Consider the following 19,913-nt stretch of genomic DNA (forward strand, 5'->3'; position numbering starts at 1 on the left):
AGGCCATAAAAGGAAGTAAGATTAAGCAAGTGTATTTGGCTTGGAAAATCTTGGCTTTGAGAACAATATGACACAGAATGCAATGTTTAACAGGCTAGACGTCAACACAATTTCCTAACAAACATTCTCCCTGCGGTCAAACTGAAGACAAACTTTAATTATCAGCTTAAACAGGCAAACATGAAACCATAGTGAAAGCTTGTGACTGACGAATGGCAAAGCCTCGTTCAGATGAAGTGGGCGGTCATCAGAATAAATGGACAAATAACCAGAGACGCTTGTGACTCAGGCAGTTTTAATTGATTTCCGTGAGCTGATAGCTTTGACTCACCTGACAAATCGAATGAATCTTCCCACATGAGAACCAAACAAACAAAATGCTGGACGTCACAGGAAGTTAAGAAGCTAGTCATTTTTGGAGACAAACGATAGAGACAAATACAGCTCCTACAAGGATTTTAAAATAACATCTTGTGTATCAGACGTACCATAAAATATGCTCATGCTTTTGCTCTTGTCTTTCTAGAAAAAACACCCACGTGATTATAACGGTGTCAAAACGGTTAACACAGTAAATGCTAAATAAAATTTAAAAAGCACTATTTTTTATTTTATAACCTATTTTATGTTGTTTTATATAAAATACTATCATAAAAATATAGAAATGTTATATAAAAAACTAGAGGCTTATAAATAAATAAAAATAAATTAAAAATATAAATTTAAAAAATATAATTCAAATATACAGTTTTAGAAATGTATATCACATAAAATTTAGAAATATAATATCATTTGCATTTTCACAACTTGTTATTTTCTTTTGGACCCCAATGTATATCAAAGTACAGTCACGGCCAAAAGTTTTGGCAGAGAAATCAATTTTGTGTTTGCTGCTTCAGTATTTGTAGATTTTTTATTTATTTTTTTCACGTTTCTATGGTATACTGGAACAAACATTGATAAGCATTTTACAACTTTAAAGGTGCCTTTGAATGTTTTTTTACAAGATGTAATATAAGTCTAAGGTGTCCCCTGAATGTGTCTGAAGTTTCAGCTCAAAATACCCCATAGATTTTTTTTTAAATCATTTTTTTAACTGCCTCTTTTGGGGCATAATTAGAAATGCACAGATTCAGGGCTGCTGCCCCTTTAATTGCTTGCGCTCTCCACCCCCCCACAGCTCTCAACTCTATCATTGCATAAACAAAGTTCACACACAGCTAATATAACCCTCAAAATGGATCTTTACAAAATGTTCGTCATGCAGCATGTCTAATCGCGTAAGTATAGTATTTATTTGGATGTTTACATTTGATTCTGAATGAGTTTGATAGTGCTCCGTGGCTAAAGCTAACATTACACACTGTTGGAGAGATTTATAAAGAATGAAGTTGTGTTTATGAATTATAAGGACTGCAAGTGTTTAATAATGAAAATAACGACAGTCTTTATTCCGTGAATACAGTAATAAACGATGGTAACTTTAACCACATTTAACAGTACATTAGCAACATGCTAACGAAACATTTAGAAAGACAATTCACAAATATCACTAAAAATATCATGATATCATGGATCATGTCAGTTATTATTGCTCCATCTGCCATTTTTCGCTATTGTCCTTGCTTGCTTACCTAGTCTGATGATTCAGCTCTGCACAGATCCAGACGTTAATACTGGCTGCCCTTGTCTAACATCTTTCCTAATGTTGGGAACATGGGCTGGCATATGCAAATATTGGGGGCGTACACCCCGACTGTTACGTAACAGTCGGTGTTATGTTGAGATTCGCCTGTTCTTCGGAGGTCTTTTAAACAAATGAGATTTATATAAGAAGGGATTTACCTTTAAAGGGATAGTTCACCCAAAAATGAAAATTTGATGTTTATCTGCTTACCCCCAGCGCATCCAAGGTGTAGGTGACTTTGTTTCTTCAGTAGAACACAAATGATGATTTTTAACTCCAACCGTTGCCATCTGTGAGTCAAATAATGCTAGTGGATGGGAACTTCCACTATAAGAGTAAAAAAAAACTTGCATAGACAAGTCCAAATTAAACCCTGCGGCTCGTTACGACACATTGATGTCCTAAGACACGAAACGATCGGTTTATGTGAGAAACCGAACAGTATTTATATAATTTTTTAACTCTAATACACCAATATATCCAACCGCGTTCAGCACTCGTTAGTAAGGTCTGATCGCGCTCTGACAACGGCAGTGATGTCTTGCTCTCATTGAAGTATATGCGCGAGACATCACTGCCGCTGTCAGAGCGCGATCAGACCTCACTGAGCGAATGCTGAACGCGGTTGGACATAGTGGTGTATTAGAGTTAAAAAATTATATAAATACTGTTCGGTTTATTGCACAAACTGATCGTCTATGCAAGTTTTATTTACTCTTATAGTGGAAGTTCCCATCCACTAGCATTATTTGACTCACAGATGGCAACGGTTGGAGTTAAAAATCATCATTTGTGTTCTACTGAAGAAACAAAGTCACCTACATCTTGGATGCGCTGGGGGTAAGCAGATAAACATCAAATTTTCATTTTTGGGTGAACTATCCCTTTAAAGGCTTTGATTGGCAAAAACATTCAATATATGCAAAGAATCATTATTTAGTCTTCATAACCTCTGGCATGCTGGAAATCAACTTCTGGTCCAAAACATGACTGATGGCCTTATTAGTGCTCGGAGTTGATAATTTGTGGGCTTCTGCTTGTCCACTCATCTTGTGAGAACTGACCACAGGTTCTCTACGGGAATAAGATCCAGAGAGTTGCCTGGCCATGAATCCAAAATTTCAATGTAATGATCTTGGAGCCACTTCATTATTACTCTTGCCTTTTGACATGGTGCTCCATCATATTGGAAAACGCATGGATCATCAACAAATTGCACCTGGATCATTGGGAGAAGTTGCTCTTGCAGGATGTTTTGATATAATTCTTTATTCATGAGAGTGCTTTGGGGCAGAATTGTGAATGATAAAACTCACTCCTTTGGAAGAAAAGCAACCCCACATATGGATGGTCTCAGGATGCTTCGCTGTTGGCACAACACAAGACTCATGGTAGAGTTCACTTTTTCTTCTCGCCACTGAGACATCCTGAAGCCTTCTTCACTGCACTTAAACCTCTCTCCTTGGAGTTCTTGATGATCTGGTAAATGGTTCTTTCAGGTGCAATATTCTTTGCAGCAATTGCATGTTTGGCGATTTTGATGCAAAGAGATGATGGTTGCACGTCGTTCTTTGGAGAACTCAGAATCAGAACTTCATGTGCTGATGATATGATCAGTGAAATGATGTTAGCTGGTCAGTTTGTGCCAGGGCCAAAAAACAGTGAAATTCGGGTTTTTGTGATAAAGTTTTGTGGCCAATGAAGATTTTTGTTGATCACTTTTGCAAAATAATCTAGTAACAATGCCACTCAACAACACCACAATAACTGAACCAGCAAACTTTACGATACACAAAATTTATGTCACTGCCAAAACTATCGGCCATGACTGTACCATGGTATTTAGAGATTAAACGGATTGTTGATCCGTGGTCCCAAACAGTCGGTTATGGCTTAACTGAATGTAAACAGTTGAAATGTGTAACATTATATTGGATTTGTACATTAGGTCTTAACGTGACAGTAGCCTGCTGTGTTCACTTGCCTTTAATAGTGTTTGAACTTCATTAGGCTAGTATTTTGTTCTGGTATCAAAGTATTTAAAAGACTCTGACATGAGAAACATGAAAAATGCAGCAAGATTTGATATCTCAGCAAAGAACCCTTACAGATTTTAAATGAACTGACTGTCCTAAAAAAAAAAAAAAAAAAAAGAAATAGGCTTTTCATGTGGGAAGATGTCCGGCCATAAATCTGCTGAATTTGGCCTCAGGGGGACTGGCTCCAGAAATGTGGTCCAATAACGCACAAGACCAAAACCACAATGTAAAGAAATCTGGGCGCCATCTTCTCAGCCTTTTCAAAGAGAACCAGAAAAAAAAAAAATTCTATATGACCAACATCAAAACAACCTAACCATTTACAGTTATGGAAACTACTTTAAAAGAGGCTAAATAACACAATCACTCAGACTAGTGTCATAGAGGCAGGCCGAAAACAACTGAGGATTCGAGAGACGCCATTTCACGGTTCAAACGCAAAACTGGGATTTCTGGTTTGTGTCATCCCTCAGTCATTTAATGAGCATTTCACAGCAGTAAACAAACACATTCAGTAGGGGACTTTGCAGATGGAGTTGTGAAATTATACACAGTGGGGCTTGAAGAGGAGGCCAGGTCTCATCTATTCACCTCTAATCTGGTAAATTGAGTCAAAAAGGCCGACTGAAACAGAAGAATGAGTCGAGCCAAAAGCTGTAAACACATTTTCCGAAGACCCTGATCTGCAGACTTCAAGCATGCACAATAAATCTGACGTGAAATCATAATTATGAAAGCAATTAGCTGACCCTGTGCCGCTCGCCCTTGGACGTGACAGTGAAAATTCACACAGAGCCCCTCCAAGGCGGCTGGGACAAGGTTGGTGGGGGCGGAAAAGTGCAACACAGCAACAATAAAACCGCAGGCCTTTCCTGTATCATTAACCACAAGCTCAAACAGCTCAGGACACGACAGTGTCAATTGCAACAACACAAAATAAACTTCCACATCTCACACAAATATGTGGGTTGAGGTCGATAATTTTTCAACCTATTTATCCATCTCCAAAATACAAATACTGTATGAACAGGACAATGTGTCTTCCACCAAAACTGTGCTAGTGCCGGTGCTCAGCTGGGGTATCAACAAATGGCCTGCAATTCTATGGATTTGTCAGCTAAATTATGATATAACTAACAAGATATCGTTATTGTATTAATATTTTTTTAACATTTACATTTATCGATAATATGCAATTTATACACTACCGTTCAAAAGTTTGGGGTCAGTAAGACTTATTTTAAGTTTTTAAGTCTCACCAAGGCTGCATTTATTTTAATGAAAAATCTCCTGTAGAAAACTGTAGAGCTGGGTTGAAAATATCAAATTTCTCAATTTTAATCTATTTTCATTTTAATGAACCAATATCAATTCTTAAACGATTAGTTCACCCAAAAATGAAAATTCTGTCATTAATTAATCACCCTCATGTCCTTCTACACCCATAAGACCTTCGTTCATCTGAACATATTAAGATATTTTAATCAGTGGTTTGGAGCGCCAAAGTCACGTGATTTCAGTAAACGAGGCTTCATTATGTGATAACTGTTTCAAAATTTCCATGGTTCACCACCGAGGGGCTTGACTTTGGCAGTTTGATACGTGCTCCGAACCACTGATTCGTAAAGTTTCAAAGCTTCATGAATCAGTGTTTTGAAATCGCCCATCACTAGATATTGTCATAAAGTTGTTATTTTGGGTTTATCTGGGGCACAAAAAGTATTCTCATCGCTTCATAACATTAAAGTTGAACCACTGTCTAAATACGTCTTTAGTAGCTTTCTGGGCATTTAAAGTGTTAATTGTCTTGCTGGCAACGCAGGCCTCACTGAGCCATCAGATTTTATGAAAATTATCTTAATTTGTGTTCCGAACACGAACAAAGGTCTTACGGGTGTGGAACGACATGAGGGTGAGTAATAAATGACAGAATTGTCAATTTTTGGGTGAACTAACCCTTTAAATCTCAAGAATCTCAATCTTTTAGTTTATGCTCTTTTCAGATGATGCTCGACACTTCATCAAACATTATTTGTAGCATGCTTCCCATCTAATGCTTTGTGCTTTATTAAATATGCCTGCATGATGTATCCCAATCTTAGAGCAGATATTCAGATATTCAAATATTCTGAATGATAACAATAATCTGACTTGTGATGCAGCCTGGAATCATTACCACATGATGTTGGTTCGTTTGGCTAGAGGAGGACTGGACACTTAATATTTTGCTACATATATATTATTAATTTGACTGTACTGAGACTATTGGATGAGAACTGAACTGAGCTGGACGATGACATCACTGCTTTCTACAGAGCTGCTTTATAATTGATAATTGCTTTATAATTTCATATTTGATTATCTTTACACAGTTATTGAATAAAACTGAATCAACACTGACCTGACCTCAGATGAACATGACAGATTTAGAGCTGCTTTACAGCATCATTGAATCATTATTTTCCAGTTTATCCCTGTAAAGCCGCTTTGAAATAATCTGTTGTATAAAGTCCTTAATAAATAAAGGTGACTAGAATACTTTTGATATGAAACAGTATCAGCTTTCAAATTCTGTCAATTTTATTATGAAATTCAAACAATTTTATTAAGAAATTGGGCGCTCTTTAATGTGGCGTGACAGATCGCCGTAGCGCCTTAGTTCAAGCAAAACGGCACAACTGATCATCTCTTCCGCTTTACTACTAGTCATTGCACAAAATAATGACTGAACATCGGAAGGATACAGAAAAATACAGAAGTTAGGCCATGTGTCCACCTAAGCGTTTTTTCCAGCTCCGAGCGTACTTTTTCAATTGTTTTCAATGGGAGCGCCGCGTTTTTTAAACGCCAGGAGCATGACGAGGCGCTGAGCGTCTTTTTCACACTCAAGCGCTGAGAGCTGGGCGTTTTTTACCGGTCGCCTCGAGTTGAAGAATGTTCAACTTTGAGTAAAACGCTGCGCTCATTACTGTCACTTTTTAGCCAGCCGTCCAATCAAAGTGGAGGAGGGGCGGGACAAATACAACTCCGACCAACTGTCTGTACAGCGACATCAACAAACAGAAACAAAATGGATGAGAAATTAATATTGCTGCTCTCCGAAAATATATAGCAAAGTAATTTCACATTGTGTCAACATTTTAAGTCTGAAACAAATTACCTGAAAAATCAGTTTTAAGTAACAGTGCCGTGGATATTCCGTATCATAGCAACAAAGAGTCTCAACGGAAAAAAAACGCTGCGCTGCAGAAGCGCTCTCAAGCGCTCACAGACGGGCGTTTTAAGCAGAGCGCCTAGCGTTTTCAGCTGGCTAAAAACGCTCTGGTGGACACACGGCCTTACCTAAGAGTAATCATGCAATCAGTGTACGCAACCGTGGAAGGACGTCAATAAATCAGATTGTTAACATATGTCATGTAACGTTACATTTACCTCAGAAAATCCATTCAATGGCTTGATAGTTAGCTAGAAAAAGGAACTCTAGCAACACTCGAGGAGCATTTTGCTAAATATATGCATTATATTACACATTTATTATGTTATCATCAAGTTAAGACAGCCACTATTTAAATGATTATATTTCAAAAACAGGAGTAGGAAAATGTCATTAAAAAGTTAATATTATTATAACTTTAATGTAATGTAATGTATCTGAATATATCCAAATGAATCAATATTATCATATTAAATCGAGTTCAGAATTGAATTGCAGACTGTAATCAAATCTTGAAAATTTAGTCAAAAACCCAGCCCTAAAAAAAGACTGTGAAATATTATTACAATTAAAAAAAAAAAAAAAAATGGTTTCTATTTTTTAATATTTTATATATTTTTTATTCCTGTGATGGCAAAGCTGAATTTTCTCCAGTCTTCAGAAATCATCCTAATATGCTGATGTCACTTTTGACTAAATTAATGCATCCTTGCTGAATAAAAGTATTCATTTCTTTCAAATAATAGATTCATAGTTTTTTTTTTTTTTTTTCAGCCAAGAACTTTGAGGAAAGGGACCATATTAGTCACTGGAACCTTTGGAAAATATATTCTACCAATGTTTGCTGCTTCAATCAACCCAGCCAGATCCTCAAGGCAATCTCTCAGGAATGAGAGACCCCTCATTGGCCCGCTCATCGCCATCTAGTGACCATCATCCCCAACAATCATGAAATATCTCTGTGGCCTGTGCCCCCATGCCAACCATAACTCTCCTTTACTGCAGACAGCTCCAATAAAGGATTACAATTACAATTAAAGTAATGAGCAAAGGGGGGGAAAAAAGAGAAAAGTCCGAGGATGGATCCCCAGGCAAATTAAATTGCAGCACAGTTTGAAAGTGAGCACAGAGTAAGTCTTTTGGGTTATTACTGGCTAACCACCCCTCATTCCCTCAATAATTAACTTTCAAGTTTCATAATCAGGAACTGCAGAATTGAAACAAAAGTGAAATGCTGTCCCAAAATGTCTACAGTGCCCAATGGATCAACCTCATCTATAAATGAATGCTCCTGATGGTTCACTGATACTTTCTGCTATCGGTATTATTTTACACAAATCCCTGTGAGGTGGAAGCTCATTTTCAAAACCAACATTTGAGCAACAGATGTCTCCATGCCTACAGGGCAAGAGGCAACAGCAAGGTGTACGATATAAAGAAAATAATGGCATAATTAAAACAGAGCGCCAAGTCAAGGCAATGGCCAACGCCACTGGCTATAACATATAGGCATCTCGTCAGGCAGACCCCAATTCCTAGGCTTTGGGGATGTTGTCTTTTTTTTCCAAGCGTGGTGGTGACAGCAGAGGGGCTCCGGAAATTCAGAGACTGCCGAGCCAAAACAGATCACTTCAAAGCGCCTTATTTAACGCTTGCTAAATTTTTCATCACAGTTGCTTAATATCCTGGGGAAGGGGAGCTTTTGAAGTTGCGGCGAGACCGGGATGTTCTTCTAACAACTTTCCTTTTTTTCTCCCCCTCCCCCTCCTTTCACCTCCTCCCTCTGCTCCTGCATCCCTCGCTCTTTCCACAGGAGGCCAGTGATATTTGGGGCGCACGGTGGAGCCCCAGCGGGCAGAGTAGGGCTGGGAGAGCATCCCATGGAGCCGGCAGTTACCATGCCAACACGCTGAGCGTTACAGTCACTGGCGGTAGATCGCAGAAGGGTACCGCAAAACACCACTGGAGGGAAAGATATTTAACCTTTCACACACCTTTGAGGCAGAAAGCTCACCACAGAAGACTAAAAGGCAAACCAGAGAGCTGACAAACATGGATTCTGCGAGGCAAACAGCACTGGTTCTCTGACAGCCTGAGGTGATATTTAACTCCTCCAATCACGAATATGGTTAAATCTCTGGCTTTTACTGCTACATTTAAATGCAGATATGTTATTCAGTTGGGAATTTATAGGCTTTCTATGGTGTAATAATCTGATTTGCTTATGATATTGACTTTCAGGTGTAGACTGTGAAGACAGAGAATGGGGAAAAGACAAAGGAAAGGGAACATGAGGAGAAGAGAAAAAGGATGAAGGAAATGACAGGGAAAAGGCGAGAGGAATGGAAAGACAAAAGGGAAGAGGAAAAAAAAGGTAAAGGAAAAGAAAGTAAAGAAAATGAGAGACATGTATGAGGAAAATGTAAAGGGGAAAGGAAAAAAATGGAAAAGGCAAAGAACAGGAAGTAAAGAAAAGGCAAAAGAGAGAAAAGAGAAATGTAAAGGGACAAGGAAATGACCAAGAAAAGAAAAGGGGAAAGAACATAAAACAAAGAATGGAAAAGGAAATGAAAAGGGAAAAAAGGAGAGAAAAGAAAGAGAAATTAAACGGAAGAAAATAAAAGGAAAGCGCAAAGGCAAAGAACAAAGTATAGAAAGGAAAAAGAAAGAATAGGAAAATGTAAAGGGAAAAGGAAATGACAGGGAAAGAACAGAACGCAAAGGAAATGGAAAAGGAAATGAAAAGGGACAAAAGGAGAGAGAATGAAAGATAAATTAAAAGGGAAAATGAAGGAAAGCGCAAAGGCAAAGAACAAAAAGTGCAGACAAGGAAAAAGAGAAAAGAAAAATGTAAAGGGAAAAGGAAATGACAGGGAAAGAACAGAACGCAAAGGAAATGGAAAAGGAAATGAAAAGGGACAAAAGGAGAGAGAATGAAAGATAAATTAAAAGGGAAAATGAAGGAAAGCGCAAAGGCAAAGAACAAAAAGTGCAGACAAGGAAAAAGAGAAAAGAAAAATGTAAAGGGAAAAGGAAATGACAGTGAAAAGGGGAAAGAACATAAAACAAAGAATGGAGAAGAAATTGAAAAGGGAAAAAGGAGAGAAAAAGAAAAATTAAAAGGAAAAAAGGAAAGGAAAGGGCAAAGAACAAAGTATAGAAAAGGGAAAAAAAGAATAGGAAAATGTAAAGGGAAAAAGGAAATAACGGAAAAGAAAAGGGAAAAGAACAGAGCACAAAGGAAATGGAAATGAAAAGGGAAAAATGAAGAGAAAATAGAAATTAAAAAGGGAAAAGAAAAGGAAAGTGCAAAGGTAAAGAACAGAAAGTAAAGAAAATGAAAAAGAGAAGATGGAAATGTAAAGGGAAAGGGAAAAGAAAAGGCAGAAGGGAAATAAAAAGTGTAAAAGGGAAATAAAAGAACAAGGGAAAAGGGCCAAGGAAATGAAAAAGAAAAAGACAAGAAAATTACACTAAAAGGAAAGGAATAAGGAAATGTAAATATTTTTCTTGTCCAAAGTAAAAATGTAAATAAAATAACAAAAGGAAAGCAAATAAAAAAGAAAAAGAACAGAAATAAAAGTAAAGGGAAGAAAAGGATAAGGAAAATAAAAGGGAAATGGAAAAAGGAAGATGTAAAGGGAAAATATAAAAAAGGAAAGGGCAATGAAAAAGATAGGAAAATGGAAAATTAAAGGGACAAGAAAATGAATGGTAAATGGAAAAAAGGAAAGAACCAAAAAGGAAAAGAAATGACAAGACAGGAAAGAAAAGGAAAAAGTGAGTGGGTGGTTAAGAAAAGAAATAATGAAGTACTGCACAGTGTGTGGGAGAGGGACAGGCCAGGAAGCACAACCCCTGGAGGCGAGAGCTCAACCCTGAACGCGACTGGTACTGGGTTTGAGTGACAGGCCAGAGTGCAGTGCAGGTCCAAACCTGCTCTGGCTCAGACTCCAGCCAGAGTCGCCTGCCACTGAGGAGCGAGGGCCGCCCATCCGGCGAGGTGAGTCAGAACCTGTTAACATGACTGGTGTCCCCAGCCTGACACCCCGGCACTCGCGCCCAGAGCCTCCCTCCAGCCCTGCCACTATTCCCCTTCCGCTCATCCACATCAAATCCTTTCAGACACAGATTTCAATTATTCACCCCATCCAAATAATGCCTTGTGACATGAATTATCCAGAGCTGTAATAATCCACTTAACTGGGAAAGAGCAGCTCATCAAAAAGAGAAAAGCAGAGAAAAAAAGGGGGACTTGTCAAGCAGTTAGAAAGCCAAGAAGCCTTAATAATCGGCATTTTTCCCCGCTGTTAAGGACAGTGCTTTGAGCATGGCTAGATATCATTCATAGCAGAAAATCACATCACACAAAACCGAACAATACACAGCCTAATTGTCCAATGATAGTAAATGTGCCATAGATAATCCAAGAACTTGCTAGTTTAAGAGCAATAAAAGAAAGACAGCAGTTCCGCTACTGAGAAACACACTATGGGGATTGGTGAGGATTATTCACGTTCATACAGTCTTTTCACAAAACTACCTACAACTAAATCATCTACTAATTAATGGTCAAATGTTTTCAGATAATTAGTCAGTGTTGGAGAAATTACTTTTAAAAGTAATCCATTACAATATTACGTTACTCCCTAAAAAGTAACTAATTGCGCAAGTTACTTTTAATGGAAATTAATGCGTTATGCTGGGTTTCCGACTACACGGTATCAGCCTGATTTTGGCACGATCCTTTTGACGCAGGGTGTCGTGGTCATTTGTAAATGAAAATGGGCGTCGGGATGTAAAAGTCGATCATTTCATCTCATATAGTGGATGACAACCAACACCGCGTCTGCAACACTTCACAACAAAAAGACTAGCATCAAAACCACTGGAAGGCAAGCCCTTTTTTTCGGGCCTCCACGACGGCTTCCGTCACATCTGCGATGTTGACTTTCAAACATGGCGAAACGAAAGAGAGACGATTGTACTGGTGCTGCTAGGTGGAATTATGCAACGGAGGAAAGGTTCGTGGAGCTATGGCAACAATACTCTTGCTTTTATGTTTCCTCAAGGGATGACCATGACAGAGTGAAAAAAGATAAATGCTGGCAAATGATAGTGGAGGCACTTTGGCAAACCCGGTGAGTACTGGTAGCATTAGGCTAGTACAACCATTTTTTGTTCACGCTCTTGTGTCAGTCAGTCACTAGTTCCACCATCTCGATGACATAATGCACATCATTAAAAAGATGGATAGCGATGATTGGTTAGGAAGCAACGCGTAGTCTGACATGTTTATTTTCCACGACACAAGAATTTAGGAGTCAAAATCGCATAATCTGAAACAGTGACAAAAATATTGTGTAGTCTAAACCCAGCATTATGTCACTTTGGCGTTACTTTTTCTCACCTCTGGGCTGGGCTTGCTTGTTCGTTTGTTTGTGAATAAATAAAATAAACAAACTTTGCAAATGTAAATGCCTTTTCACACCAAAAGTGACGGCTGCTGGATTGCACAAGAATAGGATGCAGGGGAAGAAACTTTTTACGCGACTTTCCAGTTCCCGCTGGATTTCGTCCTCCCCATATAAGCTTAATAAAGCTTGAACCTCATCATCGGTCCATTAGTCGTATAAACTCCATTGCTGATTCAAGTAGCAAACAACTCTTACTGCATGCACCGCAACAGACTTTTAAAATGTTGGTTGAAATAAAATGCTGCGTGGAGTCAACCAATCAAAATGCTGCATGAACTCAACCATTCAACATGTTCAGTGCCCAAGTCCCACCCCCGAAAGTTCCTGAACTTTGAAAAAGAACTACCTCGTGAGTATGTAATTTTTGAGGGGGAAATTCCACCCAAGCGGCAACCTCCCCCCGTTTCTCATGAAGCCAATACGAAAGTGACTTAAACTGCATTTCACAGACTGGCCACTAGGGACAAGCTCCAAAAGAGAGCAGAATTTAATTGACCCCCATGTTAAAATGCCCAACTTTACAGCCTGGTACAAATTGTGGTTTTGGTCTATACAACTAATTTTGCCCTTCATGACAACTCTAAGGAGGGTGAATTTTTTTATAACTCATCCGTTTAATTTATATTAAGCCTTAAATTTCTGCATTATTAAGGGCGTGGTCATTTGAGTGACTGGTAGATTGCCGCTGCTGTCTGTGAGCCATCATGTCACCTCAGCTAATTCCAGCCCCTGAATTTGGCATCTCTTCCTTGTTTGTGCTTTTTTCTGGGTTATTTTATACAATTATCAAATGTGGTCGGTTATATGGCCGAGACAGATGTATGTTTGTGCACATGTGAACACATGCAGAAGATAAACAGAACACACATTGTTGGATCATCTTGGCATTGGCTATTGTTCGTGAGATTTACTATGACAATGGCTGGAGAATATACCTCTCAAGACACCACAAACTCAGACAGCACTGCTTGGATGTTATAACTAAAACTGCTTCACTATTTTGAAAAATTATACTTTAACATAAATGCTGCTCAGATTGCATAATTTCTTGAAGAACAATGATGGAGAGCAGATCATGTGATGCAAACAATGGACAATATATCAATATTTCATGGATTTAACGGTTTTGTGGACAAAAAGTGCTGTTGTTTGTTTTTAAATGGACACTAATGGACATTTTACCCAAGTGTAAAAAGTCCATTAGGATTGGATTCATCTCGCGATCACTATTTCATAACAAAGGTATGAATTCACGTCTTGATTTTGCGTGTCGTCATTTGCACACCCGACACAAATTACAATATTACTGTTGCTGGAGCATCTATATCGTAAAAAAGACACCGTAGATTGACAGTAAACCTTTACAACTTTCAAATGATATAACTTATCTTTATTAATATTTTAGATAGTGTCTAAGATAGATAGATAGCTTCTTCAGCCTACTAACATGATCACGTTGTTCTAGACGGGCGTGGTTTCAGCAACCAGGCATCTCAGTTCAAACGACGTCCCGCCTCTTTGCCCATTTTCAGTTATCCAGGAGTGACGCATGATGATGCGTTGACAAAATGGCAAATGACAAAATTGCCTTTTTACTTCAAAAAATGCTCTTCAGAAATCTACGAGTGACATCTATGGTTGCGCCCCAAAAGTCTCTAGTTTCTGGGGAAAGTTCCTGCGGTGGAAATGCGGCTTTACTTCAGCAATAAAAAAAAAAAATGAATGTGAAATGAAATACAAATGTGATGTTTATCTAAAATCATTTTTGCTTATTAATGTGGTTGTTATTTGTTTAATTTAACATTTAATTATTGCAGGGGGTTTTTTTTGTTTTGTTTTGTTTTTGCATTTTACATTTTGTATTCATCTTTTTAAGGAATACTAATTGTTTTTGTACAAGTGAGATGAGTAAATGCATGCTCACATTTAGTCTAGAACTACAATAACCATCATGTTTACACAATGCATACAATTCCTCTGCACCTTACTCCCGATTTCTCTCGATATGGGGAGAAGAGATGTGCCAGTCAATAAATGGGAAAACAAAGTACACTTATTTGAAAAAGTAAGTCAGATATTTTGTTTTTAGAAGTAATGCATTACTTTAATAGTTCCTTAAAGTAATCTGAAGTAAACCCCAAATACTGATTACAGTCAATGACATCTGACATGCTGACAATTACATTTTATCAATGAAAAAATCATGATCATACTGTTCAAACATTTTGAGTCAGTAAGTTTTTTTTTTTTTTTAAAGAAACATTTTTTTATTATGAACGTTGAAAACAGTTGTTCTGCTGTGATACAAGTTATATGATTCTTTGATGAATAGAAAGTTAAAAAGAACATCATTTAATTGAAGTAGGCCTAGAACTTTACTGTCACTTTTGATCAATTGAATGTGTCCTTGCTGAATAAAAGTATCATAAATTGTAAAACTCCAGTGTACCAATAAGTCTAATAAAGTGGTAAAATCTCTGTACAGCCTATAACACAATAACAAAAGCAATTTGATCAAAGACACCAATGAACAAGAAATATGGACCTTGAACGTGGGTCGTCCAATCAGACTTCAGAGCAGGAACTATACATTCTTATAAAATTAACTAGTAAAACAGCAACCAACACACAACAAAAAGCAGTACAAAATATCATTTTTGCTAACATTTCTGTTTTTTGTCCTATTGCATTCTAAGCATATGGTGATAATAATAATGGTTATGCAAACCAATTCTTTAAAAAAATATATTATTCAGTGTTTCAGCAAGACACTATGTAGAGAATAATGAGTACTGGTTAGCCGGACTCATAAAAACTTACCAGCGCTTCTCTTGGAGCCGTATCTTCTCTGGCTGGAGCAGCATTCTGAAAGAAACAAGTAGCCTTGTGTTACAGCGCCATCTAGTGGTAGAATTTATGACATACATTTGATTCTAGTAAAGTACAGCACAGAGCTAGACTCAAATTAAATGACAACTCTAACCATAGACATTTAACATTTTTTTTGCAGAGTAATGACTTGTAAAAAATTCAGCTCTGCCAGCAATAAAAGTAATTTTAAATTGTAATAGTATTTCACAATATTTTTTGATCAAATAAACGCAGCCTTGGTGAGACTTGAAGCTTGGTAAAAGACTTCTTTCAAAAATGGTGGGGTAAGAAATGATGGGATCCAGATCAGACGAGACCTATCATAAATCTGAGATTAATTAAAGGTTTATAGTCCTTATGATGTCTCTTCACCTATACACAACTCAATGATGCCTTTCTCCATTAGCCTGCAAGAGGTGAAACTCAAGTTTCACTAACCTTAATGTCTATACATTGTGATACAGTTCTTGACAGACTATAGAGTTTACTCTATTACTGATTACCATTAGATGCAACTAACACTCCTGCCTTTATCAACATCTGCAATTGAGCCAGGACTGGAACTTTCTTTGTAGGCATCAAAGTTTTAGTTCAGTGGATCTAGATGATGATCATCAGATCCACTTTAGAGCACTAAGTAAGCCTGAAAAGTTCAAAATAGGATGTTTAATTTACTAATTAGCCATTCAATTGACTCTTATAAGTATCACTGGCATACTGTAAACGTTTTAGTCTCTCTAAAGCAATTTCGAGGGCTCAAGGGCACAACAGCAACAGTTTTAACACTACCATTCAAAATTTTGTGGTCAGTAAGATTATTAGTGTTTTTGAAAGAAGACTCTTTTATAATACTGTGAAATAGTATTACAATTAAAAATAACTGTTTTCTATTTTAATATATTTTACTTTTTTTTTTTTTTTACTGCAATAGCAAATCTCTAATTTCATGATCCTTCAGAAATCTTTCTAATATGCTGATTTGCCTCTTGGATTTTTTTTTTTTTTTTTTTTTTAGTTTATAATAATTGTGCTGCTTAATGAAATGTGGAGAGTGTGGAAGTGTTTTTTCAGGATTTTTAAAGAATATAAAAATATAAAATATATTTAAAAAAAAAAGATTATTTTTAAAGCTAGGGTAGGCAACACTTTTTGTTATACTGGTTGAAACTTCACAATCAGATAGCAATTTTTAATAAAAAATAGTCTAAATATTAAAATATAATACATATTTTTAATATTTAGACTACTTTTAATAATAATAGCTATCTAACTGATCTTCTGTGGAAGTCAGAGGACCAAAAAATGTTCATCCAATCATTGCATTCAGTCCCTACCTGCCTGTCAACCTGTGACAGACATCACACGCCGTCAGCATGTTTCATGAGGCGTAACAGAGTAAGCAGCAAAAACAAAGCAGCAGCTGCATTTTACAGTTCCTCCTGAACCAAAACGAGCTCATGCTGTGTTCACGCCATGTCGTAATTACGAGATAACACCCCTGACGTTCTACACGGAGCTGTTCATGTCCTCAGACTCTATGGTCATTTCTATGTCAACACTATCAATGCTCAAATTAATCTGCAGCAGTCAGGTGGTACAAGCAAAGACTTTAGATATTCAAAGATCATATAACACGCATATTACTCATGAATGGATGAAAGCGCAACACGCAATTTGGCGGATTAAGTCCCAATTTGGCAGATGTAGTCTGAAAAATACTTTTTTTAAAGCTATCTGAGGGTAAGAAACAACATTTATGGGACAGTCCATGTCAGATTTTGTTGCCGATTTTAAATATGTTATTTAATTGTGAGTTTAGCAATCAGTTTTTGAGATTTAAGGATTCTCCTTTTCAAGTATATAGGACTTGGTCTTGGATGCCTGAAATAGCTGGTGGGAGACGTTGCAAATACGGCCACCGAGTGAACAGACTTTTCTTGAAAGGGACTTTGGTCAGAGCTCTCTGAGTTGTTTACATTCATATTATTATAATGTTTTGTGCTTTGAAACATGAGGTAATTTAATGCCATCTCTCGGGACGCTTTGCAAAATCTGCTGTGTGCATTCATGTCTTTAGGAGGAGACGTAGCTTTGGAGAGGGTACTGAAGGGAGGGTGGGATCTTACGCTCTACGAAGTTGCACACCCTAGCTTTAATGTACCCTTTCTAAATACCGTAAAAGAATCAATGGTAACACTTTAGTATAGGGAACATGTATTCACTATTAACTATGACTTTTCCCTCAATAAACTCCTAATTTACTGCTGCTTATTAATACCTAGTAAATTAGTTGTTAAGTTTAGGTATTGGGTAGGACTAAGAATGTAGAATAAGGTCAAGCAGAATGAATAAGGCATTAATATGTGTTTAATAATTACTAACAAACAGCCGATATTCTAGTAATATGCATACTAATAAGCAACTAGTTAAAAAAAAATAAAAATAAAAAAAAAAGTGTTACCGAATCAATTTCTTTCAAAAAAAATAAAAAATAAAAAATTACTTACCACAAAAGTATACATTACTATCTTTTACGTGCAGAAATATTTAACCTTGGCTACACTGTTTGCTATGTGTGACATAGACTGAGAGACTCAGTACTCCCAACAACAGGGAAAATATTAGCACACACACTGAACTTCTTATTCAGGCTGGTTCACACTGTCCCAACAAACGGCAACACTTCAAACATTCTAAATTTGGCAACAAATTTAGCATGTTAAGAATCAAAACTGTCATTTTCACACTGCACCAACATGGTTACTGAACAAAACTTAGCAAATGTTGTCAACTAGTATTCAGAATACAAGCCAGGTATCCTGTATTACTTACAATAAACTAATTAAAAATAAGCATCTAAATTCACCTATTATTTATTATGAAAACTTATGTTTATATAATAGTATTAATAGAGAAAAATGCTTAAGAATAAACAGTCAATGAGTCAATTCCGGTTTCTGGTCAGAATGCCGGCTCCGTATTGGCTGACGCTGTTCGCGTGAGCAGCATGACGCATGCGTGTGATGCTGTCACAGGAGCCGGCTAATAATGAGTCAGCGTTCTGACATAGAAACCAGAAACACTGCACTGTATAACATAAACAGTGTACGAGAATGAAAGAGAAGAGACGAATTTGTTGAATAAAGTCGTTATTTTGGTTTTGTTTTTGCACACAAAAGGTATTCTCATCGCTTGATAAAATTAAGTTGAATCCCTGTAGTCACGTCTTTACTAGCTTTCTGGGCCTTGAAAGTGGTAATTGAATTGATGTCTATGGAGGAGTCAGAGATCTCTCAGATTTCATCAAAAATATCTTAATTTGTGTTCTGAAGATGAACGAAGGTCTTAGGGGTGTGGAACAACATGAGAGTAATTAATGACAGAATTTTCATTTTTGGGTGAACTAACCCTTTAATTCGTAGCTTATACATTGCATGAATAAAGCTTATTCCTGTACGTTAGCTGAAAACACAGAAAGAAAAAAAACTTTGACTGACATGGAGGACTAAAAGTGACACATGAGCATAGAATACATGGGGGACGTGCCCTGCACTTTTAATAAAACATCCCCCACACTTTTTTAGACAAGTTCATGGGCCAATTTGAATAAATCTAAATTCAAATTCAAAGAGACAAGATATTCTATGTGAGACTTAATGTTTTATTCTTACCCAAAATGAAGCAATGTAAGCATTATGGAGCGCTAACACTCATGTAATGTAAGTTTAATTCATACTGGAAGCCGGAGGGCGCTCTCTCGCAGAAAGTCCAAAACGGACTCATAGAAGTAATTACTTATGAAGTTCCAGAAAATCCCTTATTTGGACACAGGCATCCAGCTATCGCTGCAGCTGAATAAAAAGCAGAAACGTTTTGACAATAAACACTCGATTACGAAAATGTGATTTATTGTGTTTTAAGCCATCTCGGGGTATTTTAATAAAGTATATGAATAATGCAGTGCTAATTGACAGCCTTTATTACAGTATAGAAACTATACAACATATTTTCAGCCTTATTTTGTGATATATATTTACATCCACATACAATATAATACAATCTATGCACAAGTGTTTGTAGTACATAAATCATAAAATTGTCATTAGGAAAATACAGGAAAAATACTTTAGGTTATTTTTCAGCAGTGCATTCGATTTCTTAGCCAATTAAATTCAAGAGATAAGAAAAAAAGCTGTCCATTACTGGTTAAAAAAAATAAATAAATACTGCTACACTTGATATTTCTGTCTCCCTCACTTTTAAAATGATGGCTACGTCCCTGATGTGACCTGTGTCATGTTTTCAGGGTCAATGTCCCCTAACTGAACATAACAGATAATAGGTGATAACTGTCTTCAAGGCGCTTCTATAGTTTTCACAGAGCCTGACACACTGAGAGAATCTGCAGAGAATCGCCTATATGCGCTATTCTCTGTGGCCTGCCCTGCACCTGTCACACACATCTGTAGGACTGCATGGGATGACAGTGAGCAGGACGCTAGCAAACCAGCTAAAACTTTTTTCAAAACAACATGATGGAACAGCCAGATTATGAGCTTATCAATAATTAAAACGTGATAAATTGTGCGTTTACTATGCAGGTCCACAGCCGAACTCAAAATACA

The 19,913-nt window shown here is 37.1% G+C and overlaps 1 protein-coding gene across 1 annotated transcript in view; it reads right to left on the reverse strand.

Annotated features, from left to right (window-relative positions):
* Nucleotides 1-19,913, reverse strand: part of pex14 (peroxisomal biogenesis factor 14) — an 89,512-nt gene that overhangs the window by 69,498 nt on the left and 101 nt on the right. Inside the window, exon 2 of the mRNA XM_067370900.1 lies at nt 15,238-15,282. Within this exon, the coding sequence (XP_067227001.1) occupies nt 15,238-15,282 (45 nt within the window). The remainder of the gene's footprint in view (nt 1-15,237; nt 15,283-19,913) is intronic.

This window comes from Chanodichthys erythropterus, chromosome 20 (genome assembly GCF_024489055.1).
Source record: "Chanodichthys erythropterus isolate Z2021 chromosome 20, ASM2448905v1, whole genome shotgun sequence".
Taxonomy (NCBI): Eukaryota; Metazoa; Chordata; class Actinopteri; order Cypriniformes; family Xenocyprididae; genus Chanodichthys; species Chanodichthys erythropterus.